This window comes from Xiphophorus hellerii, chromosome 13 (assembly GCF_003331165.1).
Source record: "Xiphophorus hellerii strain 12219 chromosome 13, Xiphophorus_hellerii-4.1, whole genome shotgun sequence".
Classification (NCBI taxonomy): domain Eukaryota; kingdom Metazoa; phylum Chordata; class Actinopteri; order Cyprinodontiformes; family Poeciliidae; genus Xiphophorus; species Xiphophorus hellerii.
The window spans coordinates 28,584,162-28,608,558 of NC_045684.1; the positions used below are offsets into that span (position 1 = coordinate 28,584,162).

At 41.7% G+C, this 24,397-nt stretch overlaps 1 protein-coding gene across 1 annotated transcript; it reads right to left on the minus strand.

Moving 5' to 3' along the window:
- Positions 1 to 1,719: 1,719 nt before the first annotated feature.
- Positions 1,720 to 18,850, minus strand: tent5bb (terminal nucleotidyltransferase 5Bb). Its single transcript, XM_032579826.1, has 2 exons — positions 18,425 to 18,850; positions 1,720 to 3,198 (listed from the first exon to the last, which is right to left on the minus strand). Exons 1-2 carry the CDS (start codon positions 18,578 to 18,580, stop codon positions 2,176 to 2,178), a joined length of 1,179 nt encoding a protein of 392 aa, XP_032435717.1. The 5' UTR covers positions 18,581 to 18,850; the 3' UTR covers positions 1,720 to 2,175.
- Positions 18,851 to 24,397: the final 5,547 nt, after the last annotated feature.

Below are 24,397 nucleotides of genomic sequence, written 5' to 3' on the forward strand. Positions count from 1 at the left end.
AGTTGCAGAAGACCAGCCCTCGAGGCTTGGAGTTGCCCACCCCTAGGCCTGTCGCGATAAACGGTAAATCAATTAATCTTACGATAAATTAAAACTATCGACGTCATTTTAATTATCGGCATTATCGTCTCTTCTGGCCTTTTTCTCTTTCTGTTGATGACACCGAATGAAAAAAGGCTCAACTCCAGTGCTCTCCACTGACTCCTCCCTTCCTCATTTTACTTAGTGTAAAGCCCAGCGCACACTACACGATCTTAGAGCTGTCGGCCGATTGTCGGCCCATTTTCAAAACCTGACAGGCCACACATTAGCCGACAGAAATCCTAGGTATTACGGTTCGATCGGGTTCGTTCCTGCCGTGTGGTGTCCAACAATGGGCACAAAATAATGGCTACAAGTTCAGTGAACTAATTTTAAAACCAGGCATTAATCAATGCTTTACTACAATCTACCTGCAGTGCATGTGGCTAGTGTCAGCGTAAAGTCCTGAATGAATGAAAATCATTAGAACATATTTACGTCACGTTAACGAAGAACAGCTGAAAAGTTACCGGGTTTATCAACTGCGTAGCAATTTCGCTCCAACTCCTCCTCTTGTCATTTCTATATTCTTTGCATGTTGAATAAACATTAATGTTGTTTCCACATATCATCTCCTGGACTTCGGGTTGCGCCGTGTCAGCTGTTTGGGATCCCCCTCTGTAACTTCCCCTCAGAAAGCGCTGAGGAGAATCCGCTTTCTGATTGGCTACCTGTCACATTCAACAGGCTGCGTTAACGCTCCCAGTCTTAGAATCAATCTTAGAAAGACCAACGTCCTAAGATTGTCGTAAGGGAAAAAATAGGGGCAAAAAATCATGTAGTGTGAATTATTGCATCAGGTAGTCGATGTGCCCATCTTCTCTATTTAAATCTAATTATTACTGAAGGGCAACATAATATACAGACTTCATAATCTGCACTATTTTGGTTGAATGCAGTATTTATTTCCACTTTGGCTTTATGTTGTTTAGTTTTTTTTCAAGTGAGTTTTTTGTTGATGGAGACTGAGAATCCATTTTATTTTTGTTTTTGGTTGTTTTGTTTATTTTGTTTATCAGCTCAAGTGTTTAGTGTTCTTTTGAAAATAAAGTGTATCTATGTTTGGCAGGAAATTGCATGCATTATTACGTCATTTCCATTACATCAGTGTAAAAAGGTCTTCAAACAATATTATCGTTTATCGCAATAATTTTTGAGACAATTAATCGTTGAGCAAAATTTGCTATCGTGACAGGCCTACCCACCCCTGCCACCACTTGATGGTGGTAAAGTGCTTCCAAAACAATCCTAGGTACGTGTTAAATACGCATCAACAGGCAGCTCAGCTCTGTAGAAGGGTCCTACAGGATCCCAACATGTACTAGGAAGGCAAATCTGGCTGTTTGTTTTTTGTCACAAATGTAATGAAAACAAAGAAGCACAACCCATCACTCTTATTAAGACGATAGTATTAAGTAACTAGTTCTGAGATGGACTGGCGTTCTGTCTAGGCTGTACCCAGTCTGTCACTCAAAGGTCACTGGACATAGACACCAGATCCCTCACCACCCTGCTATGGCAAACGGATGGATGGATGGTGGTATGGATGGGCCTAACCAGCGAATATCAGTTTAATATAATATCAGAGTAGCAGAAAGATACAGGATTTATGTCCAATAACCATATTTGCCCTTAAAGTCGTACTAAATGTTTTGGGAGTTTATTTCATATATTTTCTTAAGTCTCTGAATCAAAATAAAAACATGAGTTATAGATAACACTATAACGGATGGCATTACTAATATGCTATCTGGTAGTCTAAGCAATTTAATCACTTCAGATTGTTTGTTTTATTTCTGTATAAATAGCCTTACATTACACCATATGTTATACTGTAAGAACCTCAGGCTGGCCCAAGCCTCAGCCTGACTCATCAGTTTAGTACTAGTTGGTGATATTTTACATCCACTGGGTCTGTAAGCTGTGCGACTCGTACCATCCAGAATCCCAGCTGATCCAGGAGAACCAGAGCCAGAATGCAACACCGACACTTGTTAAGGAGGCAGCGGGGAAAACAAATCAATAAAACATGCTCACCTTATAACAACTTAAAGGTCAAACAAAAAGATGTTCACATATTCCTAATGATGGTCCTCAGCTGCAAGGCAGCCATGTCTGGTAAGAGTTACTGCGCACGGACATGGACTGAACCTGTGCCACGTAGTAGTTGCTGAAGTTGACGTCTCTGACGTACGGAGCAGGCTGGTAGTAGCAGGTGATGTTGGACAGGGCAGGGATAGCATTGTGTTCAGCCATGACACGCAGCGCCAGAGCGGATATCAGAGCCAGCGTCTGGCGCCGCTCGTGGCCCATCAGACACACAGTGCTTTCGTCCACCACCTGCCTCAGAGTCAGCAGGTACTCGTAGCGCTTGTGCTCGATTCCCACAAAGTGGTTTTGGAGATACGCCTCTAGCTTCCGCTGCTGCTCGCATATGTCGGGAAAGTCGATGAAGAAGCGCGAGCACATGTAGCGCTGCATCTGCTTCATGTGGCTCTCCGAAGACGGACGGAAGCTGCGCACCAGCAGGTGGCAGTACTTGAGCAGGCCGCCGCCCCGGATCTCTTCGGGGCTTCGGGTGGCGATAGTTCTGGAGCAGAGGTGTTCCAGGGCTTCCTCAAAGTCTCCGTACATGCTCTCACCCTGCACGCTAGGGTGGAAGGTCTCGGACATTGCCGTCTCCGAGCAACGGTCGAAGAGCAGCAACGAGTCCAGCGAGATCTGAAAGGAGTCCACGCTGAACTCGAACTGCCTCCTCAGGGAGTCGACGAACTTTAGCTCCACGTTCTTGCCAGTGTTGTTGGACAGCGAGATGAGGCTCCAGCGATCTGTGTCGTTGCAAACTTTCACGAGTTTTTGCACGTACGCCTCCTTCAGGGCCAGGGCCGTGATTCTCTCCCTGCACACGCCTTCAGGCAGGAAGTCCACCAGGCAGTCCAGCACCACGTCCTTCACCAGGCGAAATGTTTTATCGTCAGAAAGACGGAGGCCAAATATTAGGTCCAGGTCTTTGTAGCCGAGGCCGTTGTCCTGGTGAAGCACGTGGCTGGCTGCAGAGCCGTTCAGCTTCACATCACGCACAGCCACGCCCTTCTCCTCCAGTCGAGCTCTGACCACCTGAAACACACAGAGAAGGAGACAGAAAATTGAGGGATGTGATCATAAGAAGGTACAAGTCAAGGTAAGCCTTCAGGGTCTATACATCCAAAAAGATGAATGCCTTTTCATTCCCGATTCAGTTAACGGCTTAATCCAACCTGCTGTTAGGAAATGAAAAGCAGAGTTGGGTGGATCAGTTCAATATGTTGAAAATATCGACTCCAAGTCAGTAACAGTATCAGTTCGACACAAGTGTGGAGAGATGGACACTTTGGTTTCTGACTCCCTCTTGAATTTTTGTTTCTCTACTCTAGTTTTTCAACTCTTAAAAATATTTCACTTCGATTTGCCCTTAAATTATATATTTTCCACTTTGAAAAAACAAGCACATGTATTTGTGTTGACTCTATTGTTTCTGCTTGTCATATAAGCATGCTATTAGTGTATTTTAGACACATGAACTTTAGCTAAATTCTGTCCAACATTTTAAACAAAAATAATTCAAAAGGGAAAGCAGAGAAATGCAAATAGGTCAGAAGTTTGATGATACTTAAATAATCATAATGATCAGTATCAGGCCCTGTATTTATCTTATTCATAATAAAACTGCAGAACCGAACACCTCTAATGTTCCACTAAAAATAATGTTTCACAGAAAGGCCAAACTGTTTTATTTTGTTCTTATTTGACTAACTACACATCTTGCTTGTGGCAAATAGGACTTCTTCTGGGTTTTATCCAATAAGAGCCTTCAAGGACTTTTTTAACTCTCCTGTAAAGGTAAGATTTATAGAGTGCATGACTAACACAGATTTTTTTACACTGAAAACAGAAAAGAGGTGATCCAACTTGAATATATTGGTTGTTAATTGGTCACAAGTCATCAAATTAGGTTTATCGAAGAGAATTTATGTTGTCAAGTTAAGGAAACATAAAGTAAGTTTGTTAAACATCATTAAATTATTTGTAAAAAAAATAAATAATTAATTTTAAGTTGCAGATCCATTCTCTCTTTTTTAGCGTGTAAGTCTAACAATGACACCAGTGGTAGCCATTTGTTGCCTAAGATCTTCACAAAACACTTGTATTTTTTTTGCAATTAAATGATACAAACATAGACTACTTACTAACTCTGAGGGGAAATGGCTAAACTTTTTATTTCAAGCTAAAATAAAACACACCTTTCCACATATTTGGTAAGATAAAAATTTCATTCTGCCCTAAACTTATGCTCTACTTTGTGTTGCTCTAGTTGATCAAATCTATCCATAAAATAAAACATATTAATTTTATCTGTCTATCGTACATATACAGTATCCAAGTATATAAGTAAAATATCGTTACGTTATCTATCCATATAAAAAATAAATGTAACAAGTGACAAACGTAACTTGACATTTTGTGAAGTTACATTTTGTAACAAAACAAAATGTAAAAAAAAAAAAAAAACATCAAGAAATTTGAAAACTTTTGCTTCATTTTTTGTAGGATTCCGGTCCAATCAAGTGGTACAAAGTCCATGAATCGGATTCTGTTTCAGAAAACTGCTCCAGAGCACCAACAGTAAGACGGTTGCCTAGAAAAATGTGATACATCACCCAAAATAATGACACCAGAGATAGCCAGCTGTTGCCTGTGGGCAACACTGTTCCACATACTGCAAAGCAGATCTCTAGGAAAGCAAATACCTGCTTTAGCAGACTGATCTGATCGGCTGCACAGGAAAGCAACAGCAGACACAAACCACTGCTGACTGAGAAGATGGTTTATTTGAAGACTGGAGCCCACGCCGCTCTGCTGGGAGAGTTGGGAACATTTGTGAACAGTGCAGACACATTCATGTTTCCTGTCAGTTTGACTAAATCACTGAAGCTCAAGAACTCAAAACACAGCTGTCCATTTAAAAACTTTCACTGAGCCTTAGGGATCCATCATCGCTGTCATGTAGTTATGGATTTCAGCACAAACAGATGTCAAAGTGCATAAAAATACTGCTGGGGTATTTCTTAAACCCCAACACTTGGTCGAGCTACAATGCTAGGTTCTAGTGAAACACAACCATAAGTGAACAATCTAAGAGTACTGGACTTTAGATGAATACCCTGCATAAGACGTTTTCTCGTCTTAATATCAGTGGCTTTTACTTTTTCCTTTGGTTGTATTCATATTCCTGTCGTTCATCTGAGGAGTGGGAGGGCGAAGGATTTTTTTTAACCATCTGGCTGTCTTCCCAGGACCTGCTTTCCTCTTCATAGGTACTTCATAGGGTCTTAGATAATTCCTTAAAGCCTCATCAAGGTTTCTGATTGCCTGTGGGATCCCAACGGCATCTCTAGCTGTCTTCACTATCTGTGTAGTTGAAGGCAACATTGCGGATGTTGAAGCCTTTCAAACCCCTCAGCAGCCATCACCGTGCTCCTCTTGGATGTCATTTGGCCACATTTACTGAATGAATTACATTCCAAGGTTCTTGTTGTACATCCGGTTTAGATGTATCTGTGATGGACAAAGGACGGACATGGTGATTGTCGTAGTTTGTTGTTAGATTTGATTTTAAAACAGTCACCCTAAAAAGGAATCAAGAGGCACTCCACTTTGTTGCATAAGAAGGTGAATAAACATGTAAAAATTCAGGGGCTTTTCCTTTGTCCAGCTGATACCAGACACCAGCTTGTATCTAGTAGTGTCAAGAAAAAACAATCTCCACATTTGATGGGTTTTTTTTGTCTTAGACAGAAACTTAACATCTGAAGAATGGTAAGTTGTTTATACAGTGCTATTTATGCTTAAAAATCTAAAATATATATATATATATATACCCAGTCCAACTAATTAAGAAAATATATTGGATACTTTGTGGGAAGAAATTACTCATGGTTTCACAAAATCTCTGACCTCAGTTTTAAAAGTGGGTCTGAGTTAATGGCACGTCCCAATCCGTCTGTGTGTCCTGTGAGGAGCGTACCCTCGGGGCCCGACTCTGCCCCTGGCATTACTTCCATAACAAGTCATGAAACAGACTAGTGCACTTCCCACATGACGCTCCAGCACCTGGTATGCGCAGCAAGGGGAGACACTTCCGCCAATGCCGGAGCAAAGAAACCTTGTAAAACAGAGCCGCAAACACACCAGACTGTCTGGTGTTGACAACGCCTTGGCAACAAATAACAGTCTCTCCACTCCAGTTCTGCTGTCTCAATGGTTTCCTCAGCTATTTCATTAAAAGTTGAGGCCTGGATCTGTTTTTATTATGGAAGTTTGAAATTACACAACTATTTACCAGCCCCCAGTTCCATGGACACCCATGAAAAGCTCTGGGCAGTGAGTCAGACGATCTTGCCAAGCGAATGGCAGCTGAGATCGAGCAGCACCCTGACCTTCAATTCCCTCCACAGCAGTCAGTCACACAGTAGCCTGGCAAGCAGCGGGGAATGATGACGATGATGATGATGGTTTTTCCTCTGGTCAGAAAACCTTCCCAGAAATGTCTTCGCATGGGTGGTCGTTCCACCTGTGTGCTGGTAGCAGTTGAGAGTTCTTGTTTTGTTTTGGGTCAATGAAGTATTTGTTCCATCGCTTCGAGGACTCACAGAATGTCTCGGGTCCCTCTGGCTTTATTTCACTAAATTATATCCAAGAGACAAATTTAGGGAGATTCCAGGCGCAGCAGAGTTTTGAGTGGCCTGCATAAAGTTAATGTTGTGAGAACAACTCGACACAACCGGGGGGTTGATTTAATTTGCTCAACTTGCCTCCAACCTTGCGGCACCAACATGTGTTTAATTACTTTACCATTTGAAATGAATCTCAAAAACGTGTCTAGTGAACCACCAACTGCCATTTTAGTACGACCAGCATACTAAATCTGACGCCGCTAAATGAGATTATAATTTAAATTGGACCAAGTCTTTTTACTATACATGTGTGGAAGAAAAACATATATAGTAATAAATCAATGTTCACTGTTATACTGATGATATTCAGCTATGCAGTGGGTCAAAAAGTTAACATATTTCTAGAGGTGATATTGACATGAAATTTTCATTAGGCGTTAAGTTTAACTTAATTCTCTGGTAACTTAATTAAGTTAACTTCTTCTTAATTCTTAACTTATTAGTTGTGGTTTCTGTTTATGTATGGATTAGTTGGGTTGCTACCAACACCTGGTTATGAGAAATGAAGTTATATTATGACCATAAACTCATAATATTATTAGAATAATGCCATAGTATTAGGAGAACAAAGTCCTATGAGAATGAAGTCAAACTAATGTGAGAATAAAGTTGTAATATTTTACTTTTTATCCTCATAGTAGTACAAATTTACTCCAGTACTATCTTATTTATATGATATTATGACTTTATTTTCATAATTTGATTACTTTATTATATTTGATGGCATTACTAAATTATTTTTTTAATTCATTTTCTTAGCAATCTATTGTTTGAGCTAAATTTTTCGCTACATTGATGAAAGAAGATGAAAGGACTGTTTAAGTATTTAAATGCTTTTACAAGACACCGTGTTCTATCATCACAATGAAAAAAAAAGTGGATTTGAAGGCTATATTTCCCTAGCGCCCTCCTCTGGGAGCCATTGGTGTCTTCATTTTCCTCAGCCTCAACAAAAAGCAGAGTAGCTGGTTGGTCCACAGCCTGGCGAGTCGGACGCTGACGACCGTAGCATCTGGTCTTTGCTTATCTAACGGGCCTGTTGCGCAGCATTAGAACGGTCAGTAATCCATTCCTCACGGTCTGATTCATATCCAGGCACTACTGTCCATGACAGAGCAGCTCCAGAGTCTCCCCACTGCCTTCCCCTCCAGCTACGAAGCCCTTTGGTCGAGCGTCTGCGTTTGCCATTGTGTAGTGTGACGCAACACGGAGGCTGGGGAGCAGCCTGCCGGACGGAGCAACATGAGCCTCCGTCGTGGGTTCCGGCTGTGGTTTGATGACTGCTGATGTTAAATAAGTCTGAGAGTGCAGAGGTGTCATTAACAGTAGAAGTTTTTCCTCCACTGCTCCTAGCGCTCACTCCTAGCCTGACCGCAAACAGATGGTATTCAAATGTGGGCCGCGGACGAATCTGCTGCTGAAGGAACGTGGGTTGAGGGTGGTGAAGGGTGGAGGTAGGGGGTTGAGGGTGAGGAGGGTCAACTACTAATGCCGTCATCCACTATGGTATGGTAAGGATTGATGACTAAACCGCTTCCAACTGCCTCATGTGGATGTCTCCTTCTGGTGACATGACAAGCTTAAAGGGGCAGTATCATGTAAAAATAAACTTTTTCGTGCTTTACATCATGTTGTGATGTTATTCCCTCGTTAAAAACATACGCGGAGTGTTGCTTTGATTCTTTCATGCATGTTTGAGAAATCTTTTAATCTCTAGTGGTAACCATACAGCTGAGCAAAACGCCTGGGTGGACCTAGCTCTGCCTTCAAGGGCGAAGCTCCTCCTCCAAGCTGCAGTTGATAAATTTTCAGCTCCCCTACCCCCTTGCAACTCCTCCACTCAGCTCCTTCAGACTAGCCAGCAGCAATTAGCAAACACCCAGTGGAAATGAGCGTCAGCTGAGCTCATTATAGGAGCTACTTCTCAGAGCAACATCGGTAAAAATGTTGTTAAAGGGATAATAGAGGAGCCATGTTGTGATGACTTTCTGAAAGTGGATTTTCAGAAAGAGGAGTTTTTAAAGAGACAGAGCCCCAATTTCAAGGAGTTAAATTACAAAGTAAAAAGATTTTTAAGTCATTTTTGATGTATAAAAATATTTTATACAACTGAAGGTAACATAGTTACTTGACTATGCTACAAAATATCACTATGTGCCTGGAAAACATAATACTGCCCCCAGTGTTGTAGTCAAGACCACCTAACCCGAGACCAAGACCGAGTCAAGACCAAGACCAGCGCCCCACGCTACATGACACAATAAAATGTGAAATATGATCAAAATTGCTAATCAAATTGATCTGAAAGATTCACATTCCCATAAAAACACTTAGATATTAAATACTTAGAGCTGAAATAAATTGAACCAATATTAAAAGATCTAAAAAGATAATACCCTGGGAATTTGCCCATATCGTTCATGACAGAAATCACCACTGTCTGCACCATTAAACATAGCAATTGAGGCAATGCCCTGACGTAAACAACGCTTAACTATGAACACTGACCAAAGAGCAACAAGCAAGAAGTAACCAAGCACAAGGCGCTCACCATGGTAATGTCTACCATCATGGCAGACATTACAGCTGCCACTTTGAACAAAAACAATGAATGAGCAATGCGCATGCTCTGCATGCTCTTTCGTTATTGTATTTTTTTAATTTGCTAATTAAATAAATATCAATGTATATGATTAAATAAAATAATGATAGCTACTGCAGTGTACGCAGAGCATTACAAGAACAAAGAACGGCTCTCAGTGAGGATCCAGTCCTAAATTCTTAATAAAGAGAAGTTCAAAAGACTCGGATCGTTCGTGAATGTTACACAGTGACGTGCGATGAGTTTCAAAGCTGCTGAGGCATTGACTTAATCATAATCATATTTACATATATAGACCCCCTGCATGTTTTTGTTTACACAAGGACATTTTGTGCATGCGGACAAAGCTGGAGGGAAAAAAGACAATTCTTTAACATGTCATCATAGCCGCGCTGCCGCCGTAGAATAATTCTGTTAACTCAATCAAACCTGGACATGTAGATGTTATTAATTTCGTGCTGTGTTAAAGTACAACTCAAAACCACTTCTGTTTTTCTCTGTATCAGGACTGCTACGCGCAGACTCGTTGCCATAGCAACTGACAACAACGCCACAAAAGAAACACTGAAATATTTCCCACACAAAGAGCAGAACACTCAGTCTGTTGCAGTAGTATGGTTTTAGGCTTAATGTTTATTTTGGCATTATTAATAAGTGATTGCTGTGGTAAGAGGAGAAAACTATAAATATATCGCTGTACTTGACTTTACTGTATGGCCAGCTCGATGTTACTGTCTCTTACTCTGCAGTCACAATGTCTGGGATCATGAGCGCCCCCTGCCATGAGGTAAGGGAACTGCCTGCCTCACCTGGAATCTGTTCTCTGCCGTTTCTGATCGCTCCTCAGCACACGAAACATGTTACACACACATTTGGTGACAAAAATCACTGTACATTATATAAGCTAAATTACGGAAAATCAGTTCATATATTAAATGTTTTTAACCATTTTATTGGCGATGTACAGACAGGAGGAACATGCTCTCATAGAATGACAGTCAGTGCAGTTAGAGAGAGGTTGATCAATCCCAGGTGAGGCTCAGCTCACTGCTGCCTCACCTGCTGCTCTTCCGAGCATTTGAATGGGAAAATGCAAAAATTCTGCTTTTTTGAAGAAAAAATCATCAGAATTGGTTAAGCTATATGACAAATAGGTACTTTATAGTACAAACCTCAGGGTGAAAATAGCAATATAAATTATTTTATCATTATATAATATTGTTCCACACGTCACTGATGTCACATCACTATATTGCAGACTTTTGGACACAGTGTTGTCCCATATTCCTCAGCGCCTGAGACCGAGATAAGACCGAGACCAAATGCGGTCGAGTCAGAGGCGAGACCGAGATCATCAAAAAATGGTCTCGAGACCAAGACCGGTCTCGAGTACTACAACACTGACTGCCCCTTCAAGGTGGAAGAAATTGTGGCCTAACATGTGTGACTTAATTAAATATTTGTATCTCTAACTTATCCACTGGTTTAAATGGTGAGAAATACATTTCATTTAGTGCCATTGTGACTTGTGACATTTTCTCAAGTCATGTTGCTGTATCCCGTAAAATACTCCTTCCCATGACTACAAGGTCTGCTATCTACCCTAAGTATTTGTTGAGTCATATTGTATTTAAGTGCTTTAGTTGGACCCGCAAAGATCATTTCATAATTGCTAGAAAAAGTAAACTTGTGCCATCCATTTGGAGCAGCAGGGGGGGGCTCAACAGGTTCAAAGCCAGAAAGCACTTATTTAAAAGGCAAGAAAGCAAACTCTGACAGCAAAGTCAATCCCTCAGTGAACTATGGCAGACCCCAGCAGCGGAGGTCAACAGACCCAGACAACAAGGTGGAGAGAATGAGCCGATTTATTCCCCTTAGGAGACTGAAGACTAAACCCAAATGTTTTTCACACATGCTCATCTCAGTGGCAAGTGGAGACACTTCATATGACACATAAAACATGTTTTTATACACAAATACAAAATCTGCTGTCACCAGAATACAGCATGATCTGATCTACAGTGGTGTGAAAAAGTGTTTGCCCCCTTCTTGAGTTTCTATTTTTTTTCTTTTTTTGGCATTTTTGACTTACTTTGGTGTTTCAGAATATCAAAGCAATTTAAATAGTCAAAGACACAACAAGTAAACACAAAAATGCAGTTTTAAAATGAGAAAAAAATCAAAACCTAAAGTGATTTCTTCCTTCCACATAACTTAACTTTGGTTTATCAGGCCCAGACTTGATTACTGCCACACCTGTTTTCAATCAGCTGTCACTTAAACAGTACCTGCATGTCGAAGTGAAGGACACCAGAAGATCCTCAAAAGCCAGACATCATGTCGAGATTCCAAAAAGATTCAGAAACATGCCAACAATTCCACCTCTGGATGGCTGCAGAACAACAAAATGAAGACTTTGGAGTGGCCTTGTCAAAGTCCTGACTTGAAACCCATTGAGATGCTGTGACCTTAAAAAGTCGTTCATGCTGGGAAAACCCTCCAATGTGGCTGAATTACAACAATTCTACATAGACAAGTGACCAAAATGTCCTAGAAAAGCCTCACTGCAAGTTCTAACAAACAGTTCATTGAAGGGTGACCCAAGCAGTTAGTAGGTTTAGCGGGCAATCGCTTTCTACACACATACCCATGTGGGTTTGGATTGTTTTTCTCCCTTATTAATTTATTTGTGTTTACTTGTGTTCTTTTTGACTAATATTTAAATTAGTTTAATGTTCTGAAACACTCAAGTACGACAAACATGAAAAAAAAAAGGAAATCATGAAGAGAGCAATGGTGTTGAGTTTCATTACACCATCCATCCATCCATCCATCTTCTTCCGCTTATCCGGGGTCGGGTCGCAGGGGTAGCAGCTTCAGAAGATGTTCAATCATCTCTGGAGTCTGAACCGTGAAATTAATTTTCATTCTTTCTCCATTCTTCCGTTTCGATTAAGTATCGATTCTTTGAAACAGCAGAGACGGGTTGGGCAACATCATGCCAAAATCTAAAAAGAACAGATTTTGGGGATTACTTTATGATTTGAGATTGTGTTTTTAATTTAGAAATATGAGGGTGTCCATGAAACTGGGGTTCAGAACTTGCAATGAATTTTTTCCACTTTGAAGTTGTGCACACATGTGGCTTTGTTGAACTTTCTGATGGTTTTGTGCCGTTCCGAACTTTGTGTTCTTTCCGTTTTTATCAATCCGGGGCAATTCATTTGGAGTAGTGAGCACCTGCTCCCGCTATTAAAAAAAAAAGAAGGTGCAGTCCATCTTCGTAATCGGTTCCGGACGAAATTTCCACGCCAGAGGCAAAAGGCGGGAGGACTTTTATTTGTTTTCTCTTTTTGTCCTGAAAACGACTGCCAACTTCTCAAAAAGTCAGCAGCAAGTCGCTACAAACAAACAGAGTTCCTCACTGAGATATCCACACGAGCTAATTCTGTTAGCTGATTTTAACAAAGGGCAAAAACGGTCGGAAATGTTACGACGCCAGACTGTGAAGGCTTCTAATAGGAGGGATCGACGTTGTTGGCAACCTGTGGCCATATGTTGTTGGCTGCCGTGTCAGAGCAATGTGCTGCACTGTTTAATACCACCAAACACTTGGTCCACAGTTCCACAGTGATTCATACATTTTACAAGGGATTTCAAATTGAATTCCATCTGCTGCCGATTAAACCGAACTTTGTTTACATGGCTTAAGTTGATCAAAGCCCAAATTATCCTTGGTTTGCTTTGTAACTTGACATCATATCCAGCCAACACTTGTCTAAAAAACACACATTACTCCATCGGTTGTTTTTTTTACCAACAGATATCAAGAACACAAGATGTGCAATGTGCATTTGATCAGTAGAAGATATTCCTCTTAATGTCTTCATTTAGTAGAAATCCAGTCTAGTTACTCCCTGAGTGTGCTGCCATTTAAACACAAGGCAAAGATTATTTGCACTGGAAGCGGACGTTGGGTGTTTCCTGAAACATATGCTGAGAACATGTACATCATTTAAAGTCAGATTGACCATCCAATGTCTTATCAGCTTATTTAAATCGAGTCACATTTCTTAATTACTTGTGTTGTTGCTGTTTGTATTTATTTTAAAATTATTATTAATTTTAAAATAAATAAACTCTCTCAACTGTAAATGAGATCTTGGATCTCAAGGAGACAACCTGTATATATACACTGCCTGGCCAAAAAAAAAGTCGCCACCTGGATTTAACTAAGCAAATAGGTACAAGCCTCCTATTGGATAAGTACTGCATAGGCGATTATCTTTCAGCTGGCAACAAGTTATTTAACCCCAGCTGATGCAATGAGTAACTCCTCATTTCTTAAACAACCATGGCAAAAGACACATCCTGTGGTCGTGGAAAAGACGTTAGTCTGTTTAAGAAGGGTCAAATCATTGGCATGCATCAAGCAGAGAAAACATCTAAGGAGATTGCAGAAACTACTAGAACTGGGTTAAGAACTGTCCAACGCATCATTAAAAACTGGAAGGATGGTGGGGAACCATCGTCTTCCAGGAAGAAATGTGGTCGGAAAAAAATCCTGAATGATCGTGATCGGCGATTACTTAAACGTTTGGTCAAATCAAATCGAAGAAAAGCAACAGCAGAACTCAGGAGTGTGTTTAATTGTGAACGCAAAAGCATTTCCACACGCACAATGCGAAGGGAACTCAAGGGGTTAGGATTGAACAGCTGTGTAGCCGTAAGAAAACCTCTAATCAGTAAGGCTAACCAGAAAAAAAGGCTTCAGTTTGCTAGGGAGCATAAAGATTGGACTCTGGAGGAATGGAAGAGGGTCATGTGGTCTGATGAGTCCAGATTTACCCTGTTCCAGAGTGATGGGTGCATCAGGGTAAGAAGAGAGGCAGGTGAAGTGATGCACCCATCATGCCTAGTGCCTACTGTACAAGCCTGTGGGGGCAGTGCTATGATCTGGGGTTGCTGCAGTTGGTCAGGTCTAGGTTCAGCAACATTGTGTGCCCAAAGAATGAGGTCAGCTGACTACCTGAATATACTGAATGACCAGGTTATTCCATCAATGGATTTTGTCTTCCCAAATGGAACGGGCATATTCCAAGATGACAATGCCAGGATTCATGGGGCTCACATTGTGAAAGAGTGGTTCAGGGAGCATGAGACATCTTTTTCACACATGGATTGGCCACCACAGAGTCCAGACCTTAACCCCATTGAGAATCTTTGGGATGTGCTGGAGAAGGCTTTGCGCAGTGGTCAGACTCTCCCATCATCAATATAAGATCTTGGTGAAAGATTAATGCAACACTGGATGGAAATAAATCTTGTGACACTGCAGAAGCTTATTGAAACAATGCCACAGCGAATGAAGGCTGTAATCAAAGCTAAAGGCGGTCCAACAAAATATTAGAGAGTGTGACCATTTTTTGGTGGCAACTTTTTTTTTGGCCAGGCAGTGTATATATATGTATATATATATATAAGGTCCAGCAAATAAAGAAAGAAATACAAATATAAAAAGTGAATCATGTGTTAGGTGTTCTGTGTTCAGTGTGTGTTCCACATAGGAAGATCATTGGTGGTGCACCACCTCCACCCTCCATTAACTGTGTAAATAATTATTGGTTTGTGGATAAATAGACACTGCTTATGTAATGACAGTTTAAAGGCTCATAAAACTCCCATAAACTCCTATGATGTTTTCCACCAGCTAATCTGAATTTCCACTAATTAAAGACACCAAGAAAGAAATCTACTGCAGGTGAGAAATTTACTGCTTCTAATCTTTTATTAAAACCTTGCTTCAAATAATTCTGAGCTGTCCCTTTAAAGAGATCTCAACACCTGTAGAGCAACAAATGATGATGAGTGTGGAAGAACAACTAAAGCTCCAAATCACAAATCAGCTTCCTGAACTTTGATGTCTGTATAACGGCAGAACGTGTTTCAAATGAAGTTTTAATGAATCAAATATCTGAACTTTGTTGTAATCAAAACGAATAAACCTTAATCTGCAGCTGTTACACCAAAGACCGTTTCAAGCTGCATTAAACCAAATTTTCAGATTGTGTTATCTGGAGCAATTCTTCTGTGACCTGGCAACCTTTAAAACACATCATTTTGTATTTTATTCACCCTTTCTCAAAACAAAAAAACAACTCATACACCTTCCCAAAAAAAAAAAAAAAGCTGCACCAGAAACGCAACAAAAATTCCATTGGGCTTTTCAGAAGCAACAGATTGCCTCTGTGGAACACGTGAGGGAAGCGGTGGGTGAATTTTCCAAAAGCCGCTCCCTCTGAGAGGTCCATAAACAAAAAAAGAAAAAATGCAGCGGTTCATGCAAACAGAACTGCTTGGAGTCTCCGTTGCCTACAGGACTGTATAATGAAGGAAATAGATTAGCGGGGGCCTGCTGGGAGCAGATGCTGCCTTGATGGTAGAGCCCTTTAAAGCACATGTGTGTTTGCACAGGAGTTTCCCTCACCCCCTCCATAACCTCCTGACAGGATGACTTCTGAAAATATAAATTTTCTAAAGTGAAATATTCCGCAGATTAAAGCACCACCTGAAGGACATCCATTAACAACGGCAGCGCAGACTTTTCCTTATCCAGTAAATCAAATTATGTGAAAAGAACTATAGAGGAAAAGTGAGCTAGTGGAAAACCGCAGTCACAGTGTTAGCTCATCCCCACTAACATGTCTGTGTTACTAGTGTGAGCAGTTAAATGTGTCATACACTCCAAAAACACAAAGGTTTACCCAGTATTTTGGGTCTAGTTTCTAGAGCAAATACCTTAGTACACCTGAAATAAGACTAAACTAACTTACAAGTCACTTTTCAGCAAGATTTAGGAGCTTGTTTTAAGGTAATAATCCCTTAATATTAATTAAAAAGTTTTAGTTCCACTGGCAGATTATTTCACTTATATAACATTTGGAAAAACATCTCATTATAGATGATATAATCTAGTACGTTTTCATCAATATTAAGGAATTATGGACTTAAAATAGTTCCTATATCTTGCTGAAAAGTTACTTATACTTTAGTTTTGTCTTATTTCATGCGTACTAAGATATTTGCATGACAAATTACATTACACCATTTTGTACTTTTGCAGTGAAAGAGAAAAGAACAGGTGATTAACAAAGAAGTGTCATACAAACAGCACTTTCAAATAAGAATTAATATGCATGGAATGGATGGACATAATACACAAACTCTATGCAATAGAGCAACTGACTAAATTAATATTAATGAGTGTTGTACTTAATATAAAGTGGACATAAGTTAATTTTCAGGAGGTAAATAAAATGTGTTGCATACACGGAAGCTTTAATTTGCAAGTTCGACTATGTCAAAGTCGTACACATTATCAGAGCCGGCCCCAGGCATAATCAAATTGAGCTGTCGCTGAGGCCACCTCTCCTCCAGGCCAGCAGGCGGCGCCAACAACACTTGACCTCTCAGACAGAAAGTAGGTCTCTGGACTTCACATTTAACAGTTTCGAATTATTTATGTGGAATCAAAATACTCCACTGGGTACAGTAAGCCAGGAACAACATTGTCGGAGATGTGAGCGAACCTGACAGAGGAGTGATCATAATGCCAAGGAACTGTAACTCTAGACATCAAGCTACTTTATTTTTACACAAATGCTGTGTTATGCAGAGGTAGGTGGAGCGAGTCACTTTATGACCCTTTTAATCATAGAGTACCCGATTAAAAGATACATTTAATTGGATACTCTACCGATTACCCGATTAAATTGGCATCCATCTCTTTAAGAACCTTTCTGACACTCCCCCTTCAGCATGTCATCGCAACAATTATGACGTTTCCAACCATTCTTAGGAGCATTGTACTCTGTATGATAAGCTCAGCAGACTCTCTGCTCCTCCAGGAGTTTGCCAATACTTGCTGCCACTAGTCTGAAGGAGCTGAGTGGGGGAGTTTAGCTCTGTGAGGCGGAAGCTCAGCTGCAAACTGAAGCTCCGGGGTGGAGCTTTGTGGAAATAGGCAGAGCTTTGTGAGAGCAAAGACACCCCAGAATGGTTGCCATGGGAGATTGAAGGATTTCTCAAACATACGTGAAAGAAAATCACAGCAACACTCCAGAATGGTTTGATTTAAAAAGAACATTTAAATGGATAAGACTGCCAGCAATTGTTGTCTCTAAATTATCCCTTGATGTGAGTGTGTGTGTGCGTGTGTGTATGGTTGTGTGTCCTGTCTGTCTCTGTGTTGCCCTGCGACAGACTGGCGACCTGTCCAGGGTGACCCCGCCTCTCGCCCGGAACGTAGCTGGAGATAGACACCAGCACCTCCTGACCCCACTAAGGACAAGGATGTTAGAAAATGGATGGATGGAAGACTGCCATCACCTGTTCCATAACATAACATGATATAAAGTCCATTTGGCATAACGCCTCCCTCCACTTTTAAGTATTTTGTAGATGCCCATATACTTGGTCCACATTCTGTCATAGGTCTTCACAAAATCATAAAATAATCATCAAACTCACCTAGCAGTGAGACTGATGATATGTCAAACTTAAATAACCAGAAGTATTGGTTCTATACCAACATATGCAGTATGACACCCCTAGTGTTATGTTGATCCCCTGAAGTCAGGTATTGTGATCCGTAATAGTAATCACAGAACATACTTTTAGTTTAATAGTTATGATGTTATCACTTATTGTCACTGTCTGAATCGTTCTTGTTGGAACTAAGGATAACTAGTTGATTTATGTTTGGACTGTCTGAATTCTGCAGTGCTTTAGATGACCAAATGAGCACTTTATTCCTTTTTATTGAATAAATAATCCGAACTGGAAATGGGGGGTTTAGAATCAGGGCTCTGCTGAATCACGGGCCGGTTCTGTACATTTTCTTTTCTCAAGTTTATCATAAAAAAAAGACGAAGAAGGGAAGAAAAAAAAAAAACAAGCACAAACTCACCTGAATGATCTGTCGGGGCTTCACGGAGAGCGTAGGGAAGTTTCCGCGGCCGTGGATGGGAACGCTCTCCCCGAGGATGGAGTCCAAGCGGCGCACCTGATCCCAAGACAGGACGCTGAGCCGCCGACTCTGCTCCGGGGCATCACCGGACGACATGACGACCGGGGGTCGATGGACACTGCTGCGGGGCACGAGCACTCCTCTCGCGCGCTGGGATGGTGGCGGGAGAGTTAAAACGACAGCGGCTCGAGCGTCGCTTCCCTTCACAGAAAGATCCAGAACGCGCCTCGGTGTTTTGGAAAGTTTACTCAAAAGCCAGCGGACATCTCCCAGAAGCAGCCGCCGCTCTTCGTGACCGTCTCCCCTCACCGTCTCCTCTCCGCAGATTAAAGAACCTCGGAACTCGCGACCGGGTCTTTTCTCACCCGGGTGGGATTACCACGCGCCTCCCCATTGGCTGGACGCAGATTTATGAAGGCTCTGACATACAGAAGGGGCGGCACCGATTTAACACACCTACCTCTCATGCGTCAGGCGGAGGTTCTGTCACAGGAGGAAATTTGAGAGCGCTCCATAGGACTTAAAAAAAATTCTTCTGCGACATGGTATCGTAAAAAAGAAAGAAAGAAAAGAAATTAGGTTATTCAAACACACTTGTTCCTGCAACCGTAGACGTGTTCTCAATCGGGGAAAAAACTCCCAGCACTCTCTCCAAACTATTCACTCCAGTCTGTCGCACGGTTTTAAATTAACATTCACTTTTAATTTTCACTTATAACATGAAAAACTGTTGTTACAAGTGAAAAAAAACAGCCAGTGGAACTAGTACTTTTATTTTATATTTAAGAATATTGACATAAAATAATCCCATATATGGCTGTTAAGTTATTAGAAAGCAAGCTTGGTTTTATTTCAAGAATACTAAGATATTTGAACTAGAAACTGGACCAGGGATCTGCAACCTGTGGCTCTCTGGACCTTTCACAAAGGCTCTTAATGTTTAGGTCAGAATGAACAAATGTCTATGAACATACATATAATTAATAAAAATGTAGAGTTTAGCAGTTTATGCATTTTTATTGCATTTCCACAACAAATTGAGACTAAAAAGTCTCTTTTTTCCTCCTCTCTCTTTCAAAATGTAAACATAGAAATAAAATGGTGGATCAGCAAAAGTATTTACAGTATTTTGATGAATACTATAAATATTCATCAAAATATTCATCAAAGATTATGAGTTGCTGTTTTCCAAAATATCACGTAACATTTGTGCCTCTAAAGAAGTTGTATTAAGCTGGCCTAAGGGCATAAAATGGTTGTTAAAAGCTTTTGAATGTTTGACAAAAAACCTGCTTAAATGTTGTTTTTTTACAGTGTGTGTCTCATCTATATACCATCTAACATCTATAAATTGACAACAATTTGAGAGAATGAGCAGAAATGTCACAACTTCATTTGACAATTAGAAAAAAAGTATTTCAATCACTAAATACAAGTTTCTTATCACTAATTTCTGTAAAATGTTTTTGTCAGCCATAGAGTACTGATATTTATTTACAGTGCCTTGCAGAAGTCCTGCTCCTTGAACTTTATCACACTGTCACATCACAGCCACAAGCCTTTTCTGGATTTTGTTTGAGATTTTAAGAGATAGACCAACACAAAGTGGCATAATTGGTCAAATTAAATGAAAGCGGTGCATGGTTTCTAAAGAAAAATCCTTCATAAACAAAAAGTATTGTGTCCACATTCAACCCTCTGAACATGACACCCCCAAAATCAAGTCTTCGTTTACTCTTTTGATTTAATATTCATTAGTCAACAACAACCTTTGATTTTAGGCAAAATTGAAACAAATTCCAAGAGCAAAACAAAAAAGAATCGGATGCCCTGTGAACGCCATAGAGGTTTATTAGGAAACATTAGTGAACAAACATCATGAAGTCCATGGAACATAACAGCCAGCTTGACACACACTTCAAACTTACACGGTCATCACTGGGAATCGACTACGAGGCATTTCTAAAAACAAATGCCTGCAACACATATGGACACCCTTATGCCTGAACATGGTGTTCGTTATGGACAATCCATGACGAGCACAGAAGTCCAACAACAGAACACCGCTCGAGTTCAGATCGGGGGGGCCGTTCCTCCCAACCACGCCCCTCCAGGTCTCACTGTCATTGCCCACGTGAGCGTTGAAATCCCCCAGCAGAACAAGGGAGTCCCCAGGAGGAGCACTCTCCAGTACCCCCTCTAAGGACTCCAAAAAGGGTGGGTAATCTGAACTGTCGTTCGGCCCGTAAGCACAAACTACAGTCAGGACCCGTCCCCCCACCCGTAGGCGGAGGGAGGCTACCCTCTCGTTCACCGGAGTAAACCCCAACGTGCAGGCGCCGAGATGGGGAGCAACAAGTATGTCCACTCCTGCCCGACGCCTCTCACCTTGGGCAACTCCAGAGTGGAAGTATGTCCAGCCTCTCTCAAGGAGACTGGTTCCAGAACCAGAGCCATGCGTCGAGGTGAGACCGACTATTTCTAGCCGGAACCTCTCAACCTCACACACTAGCTCCGGCTCCTTCCCCACCAGAGAGGTGACATTCCACGTCCCAAGAGCCAGCTTCTGCAACCGAGGATCGGACCGCCAGGGTCCCCTCCCTCTGCCGCCACCCATCCCACACTGCACCCGACTCCTTTGGCCCCTCTCACGGGTGGTGGGCCCATGGGAGGGGGGACCCATGTTTCCTCTTCGGGCTGAGCCCGGCCGGGCTCCATGGGTAAAAGCCCGGCCACCAGGCGCTCGCCATCGTGCCCCCCCTCCAGGCCTGGCTCCAGAGTGGGGCCCCGGTGACCCGAGTCCGGGCGAGGGAACGCCAAGTCCAATGTTTTTATTCATCATTGGGGTCTTCGGGCTGCGCTTTGTCTGGTCCCTCACCTAGGACCTGTCTGCCTTGGGTGACCCTACCAGGGGCATGAAGCCCCAGACAGCATAGCTCCTAGGATCATTGGGGCACTCAAACCCCTCCACCACGATAAGGTGGCAGCCCAAGGAGAGGCTAAACGCATACAGACATTAAAGGTGCATTCTCACCAGCCGTTTGGTCAACTTAAATTGAGTTCATTTGTATAAAAAGCTTTGTTTGTTTGGCGAGATGTGAGTGAATATTCAAACTCTAATGCGGACCCAAAATAAAAGCAAACACTTGTTCGCCTTCAGACCTAGATCTTGGTTCAGTTGAGATGAACCCTGATGTGGTTCAAATGAATTTGTGAACGCCAAGCGGACTGGAGGCTGCTCCAAAAGCAGGAAGCGGACTATTGTGCAGGGATTTCTGGGTAAATACGACAAAACAAACCCATGTTTTCAGAGGAGGTGAACAAGTTCTTCAAAGGGTTTGATTTCTTTGACAGTGCAGGGTGCAAGAGAACCGCACCAGCTGAAAATGGAACAAATGTTGCAACTTTAGTCTTCAATCGAACTGAGTGTACCAGATTACCAGATGTGAAAACACCCAAAGCATACATAGATACACTTTAGAGAAAACAAAATAAAGAATGAATAAAACAAGATGTATATGCATGTGTATGTACAGCAAGGAAATTTTTTAAAAAGGCAGGTTGTGGTAGTGCAAGTATGCTTCTTTGGTTTCACAGAAGAGTAGCTCTGGCTGTAAGGTGTTTGTTGTGTTCATCAGAGAGACAGACTGGGGGAAAAAATTGTCTTTGTGAGGAAAAGGTAGGTCTCATACTCACCTGCCCATCTGCCCTCGAACACTCCTTCATCCACCTCAATGATCCAATGATCACGACCACCACCTGGAAACTCCTACCTGGAAACATTCTATGACCTGCAAGCTCCCCTACTTCATCATTTTGTCACCTGTCGATTGTACGACTTCCAAGACAGTCACTTACCTCTCCTGATCCGTGCCATCCCAGAATCCTCCCCAAAAACCAGAAGAACCCAAACAGTTCTTATCCACTTGCCTGTATTCGTAGTTGTTGCTCACAACAGGATCTTTCAAAAACTGTGTCACCTGCCAACCTGTTTGCCCAGTAAGGAAGCTGCTGGGGGGTCAAGCCGGAGGCCTGTGATGTCCTTCAGATGCTTCAACACCAGTCTCTCAAAGGTTCTCAGAACCACAGACTTCAGAATCTAGATCATTTACAGCAAAACTCAAGCAACCTTTGACCTTTTGCATATAAACCCACTGAAATATTCATTGCACAAGCCTGTGCAATGAATATTGAACAGGTTTTCCATATTATTTAGGGAAAAAAAATACAACACAAAGAGTAACAAAAAGACTTACATCCAGTAAATGCAGGTTTTAGGGGCTGTTTTGGACAGCAAAAGTAGCCGGAGGTAAACCTGTTATCACACAAAAACATCCAAACAGAGGCATCTACTCTTGGAAATCTGTTAAAGATGCAGCTGTGTAAGTGTCGTTCAGAATTTTTGTACGTTTCAAACAACAGAACGCTTAGTTATTTGCTGAGGGCTAAATTTTTCTGCCTTACTAAGTGCTTTAGAAATTACTTACCAGCAAAGGCCGAGTAACCCTTGACCTTTGACATTTAAAAACTTAATGGTAAAGACCTGCTAGGTTTGTGTTGTTTGTTGGCGGCTGGAAGGGTTTTGTGTTGCTGTCACAGGGCTAGTAGAGATTCTTCTAAGGTGTAGTGGCAATAAAACCTGTGTGAAGAAAGCAGTTTCTCTTATGACACCAAATCATCTGAGGGTTTGATCAGACTTCTATCAGCTTATCAGACTTCTATCAGTTTAAGCTCATCTAAGCCGCAGGGCGGACACACCTGCCTGAAACTTTGTAAGCTGCCAAAGCACAGAATCTGGTCCATCTTCCAAGGATAAGACGTGACTTGCTTCAGGATTTCTACATTATTACTTCAACTCCCATTGGCCTTAATGTTCAGCCACTGTTTGTGCAGGACTGCTATGTTGCAGTCTTATTGAGATGCCATCAATTTAGCAGACTACTAGACTATTACTCGTGGGCTAAAGTTCTTTTTCCTAGAGAGTCCCGTTCGTTTGGGGAGATGTGAATGGGTAATTGAACTCAAAGTACAAACTCTGATCCACTTACAAACCCCGGTCTCGGTTCGGTTGAAGTGAACTCTGGCACAGTTCGAATGCCTATGTGAATGTCAAACGGGCCAGAGACCCCCCCCAAAGGCAGGAAGTGTACTCCAGTGCAAGGCATTCTGGGAAAATAAAAGCAATACGTCCATTCTGATGGAGTCAAAAAAACTACCTCATATGGGGGAATTTTTCAGCCATAATTCGAGAGCCCACATTGTCAGTCTGAAAGCAGGATTTCATGTCTTTCTTCTCAAAACTTGTAATGCTTGTATTCAAAACTTCTGCTCTTTCAAATAGTCACTGCGCTTTCTCAAACTTTTCTCCTCGTGCTCAAAACTTGTCTCCACTCGGATCAAATCTCTGCTCTCTCTGTTAAGTGGAGGCAATTGACACTTTTCTGCCATATTGTATCAAGTTTTTCTATATTTTTTGGGAAATTGTCACCACTAAGCAAATTCATTTTCGGAATTTCAAGTTGCGCTAATGATAGTGCAGCTACTGTTTGCTCGGTTTATTTCCAGGAAGAAACAACACATGCTGCGTGGTTTGTGTGCATTGTGCAGTCTCGGAAGATTTGAACGACCTGCTGGCACCGTGGCACACAAACCGCACTGAGTGCTGAGTGGCTCCAGTTGCGCTGTGTAAAACAAATGATGCCACATTTGGTTTGACACTTCACACCAAGCTTGTGCATTTGTGAAAACCCACCAGCTTTGGGCCTGGTCCCGGTGATCCGCAGCCTCGTGGACTTAACAGCTACCGATGATGGGACTACTGTTTCAGCTGCAGAGCCCCGATTCTCCACAGCCACTCCACTAATGTTTTCCATTAGCTGTGAGACACATGCACAGGTTTACCTGAGCTGCAGG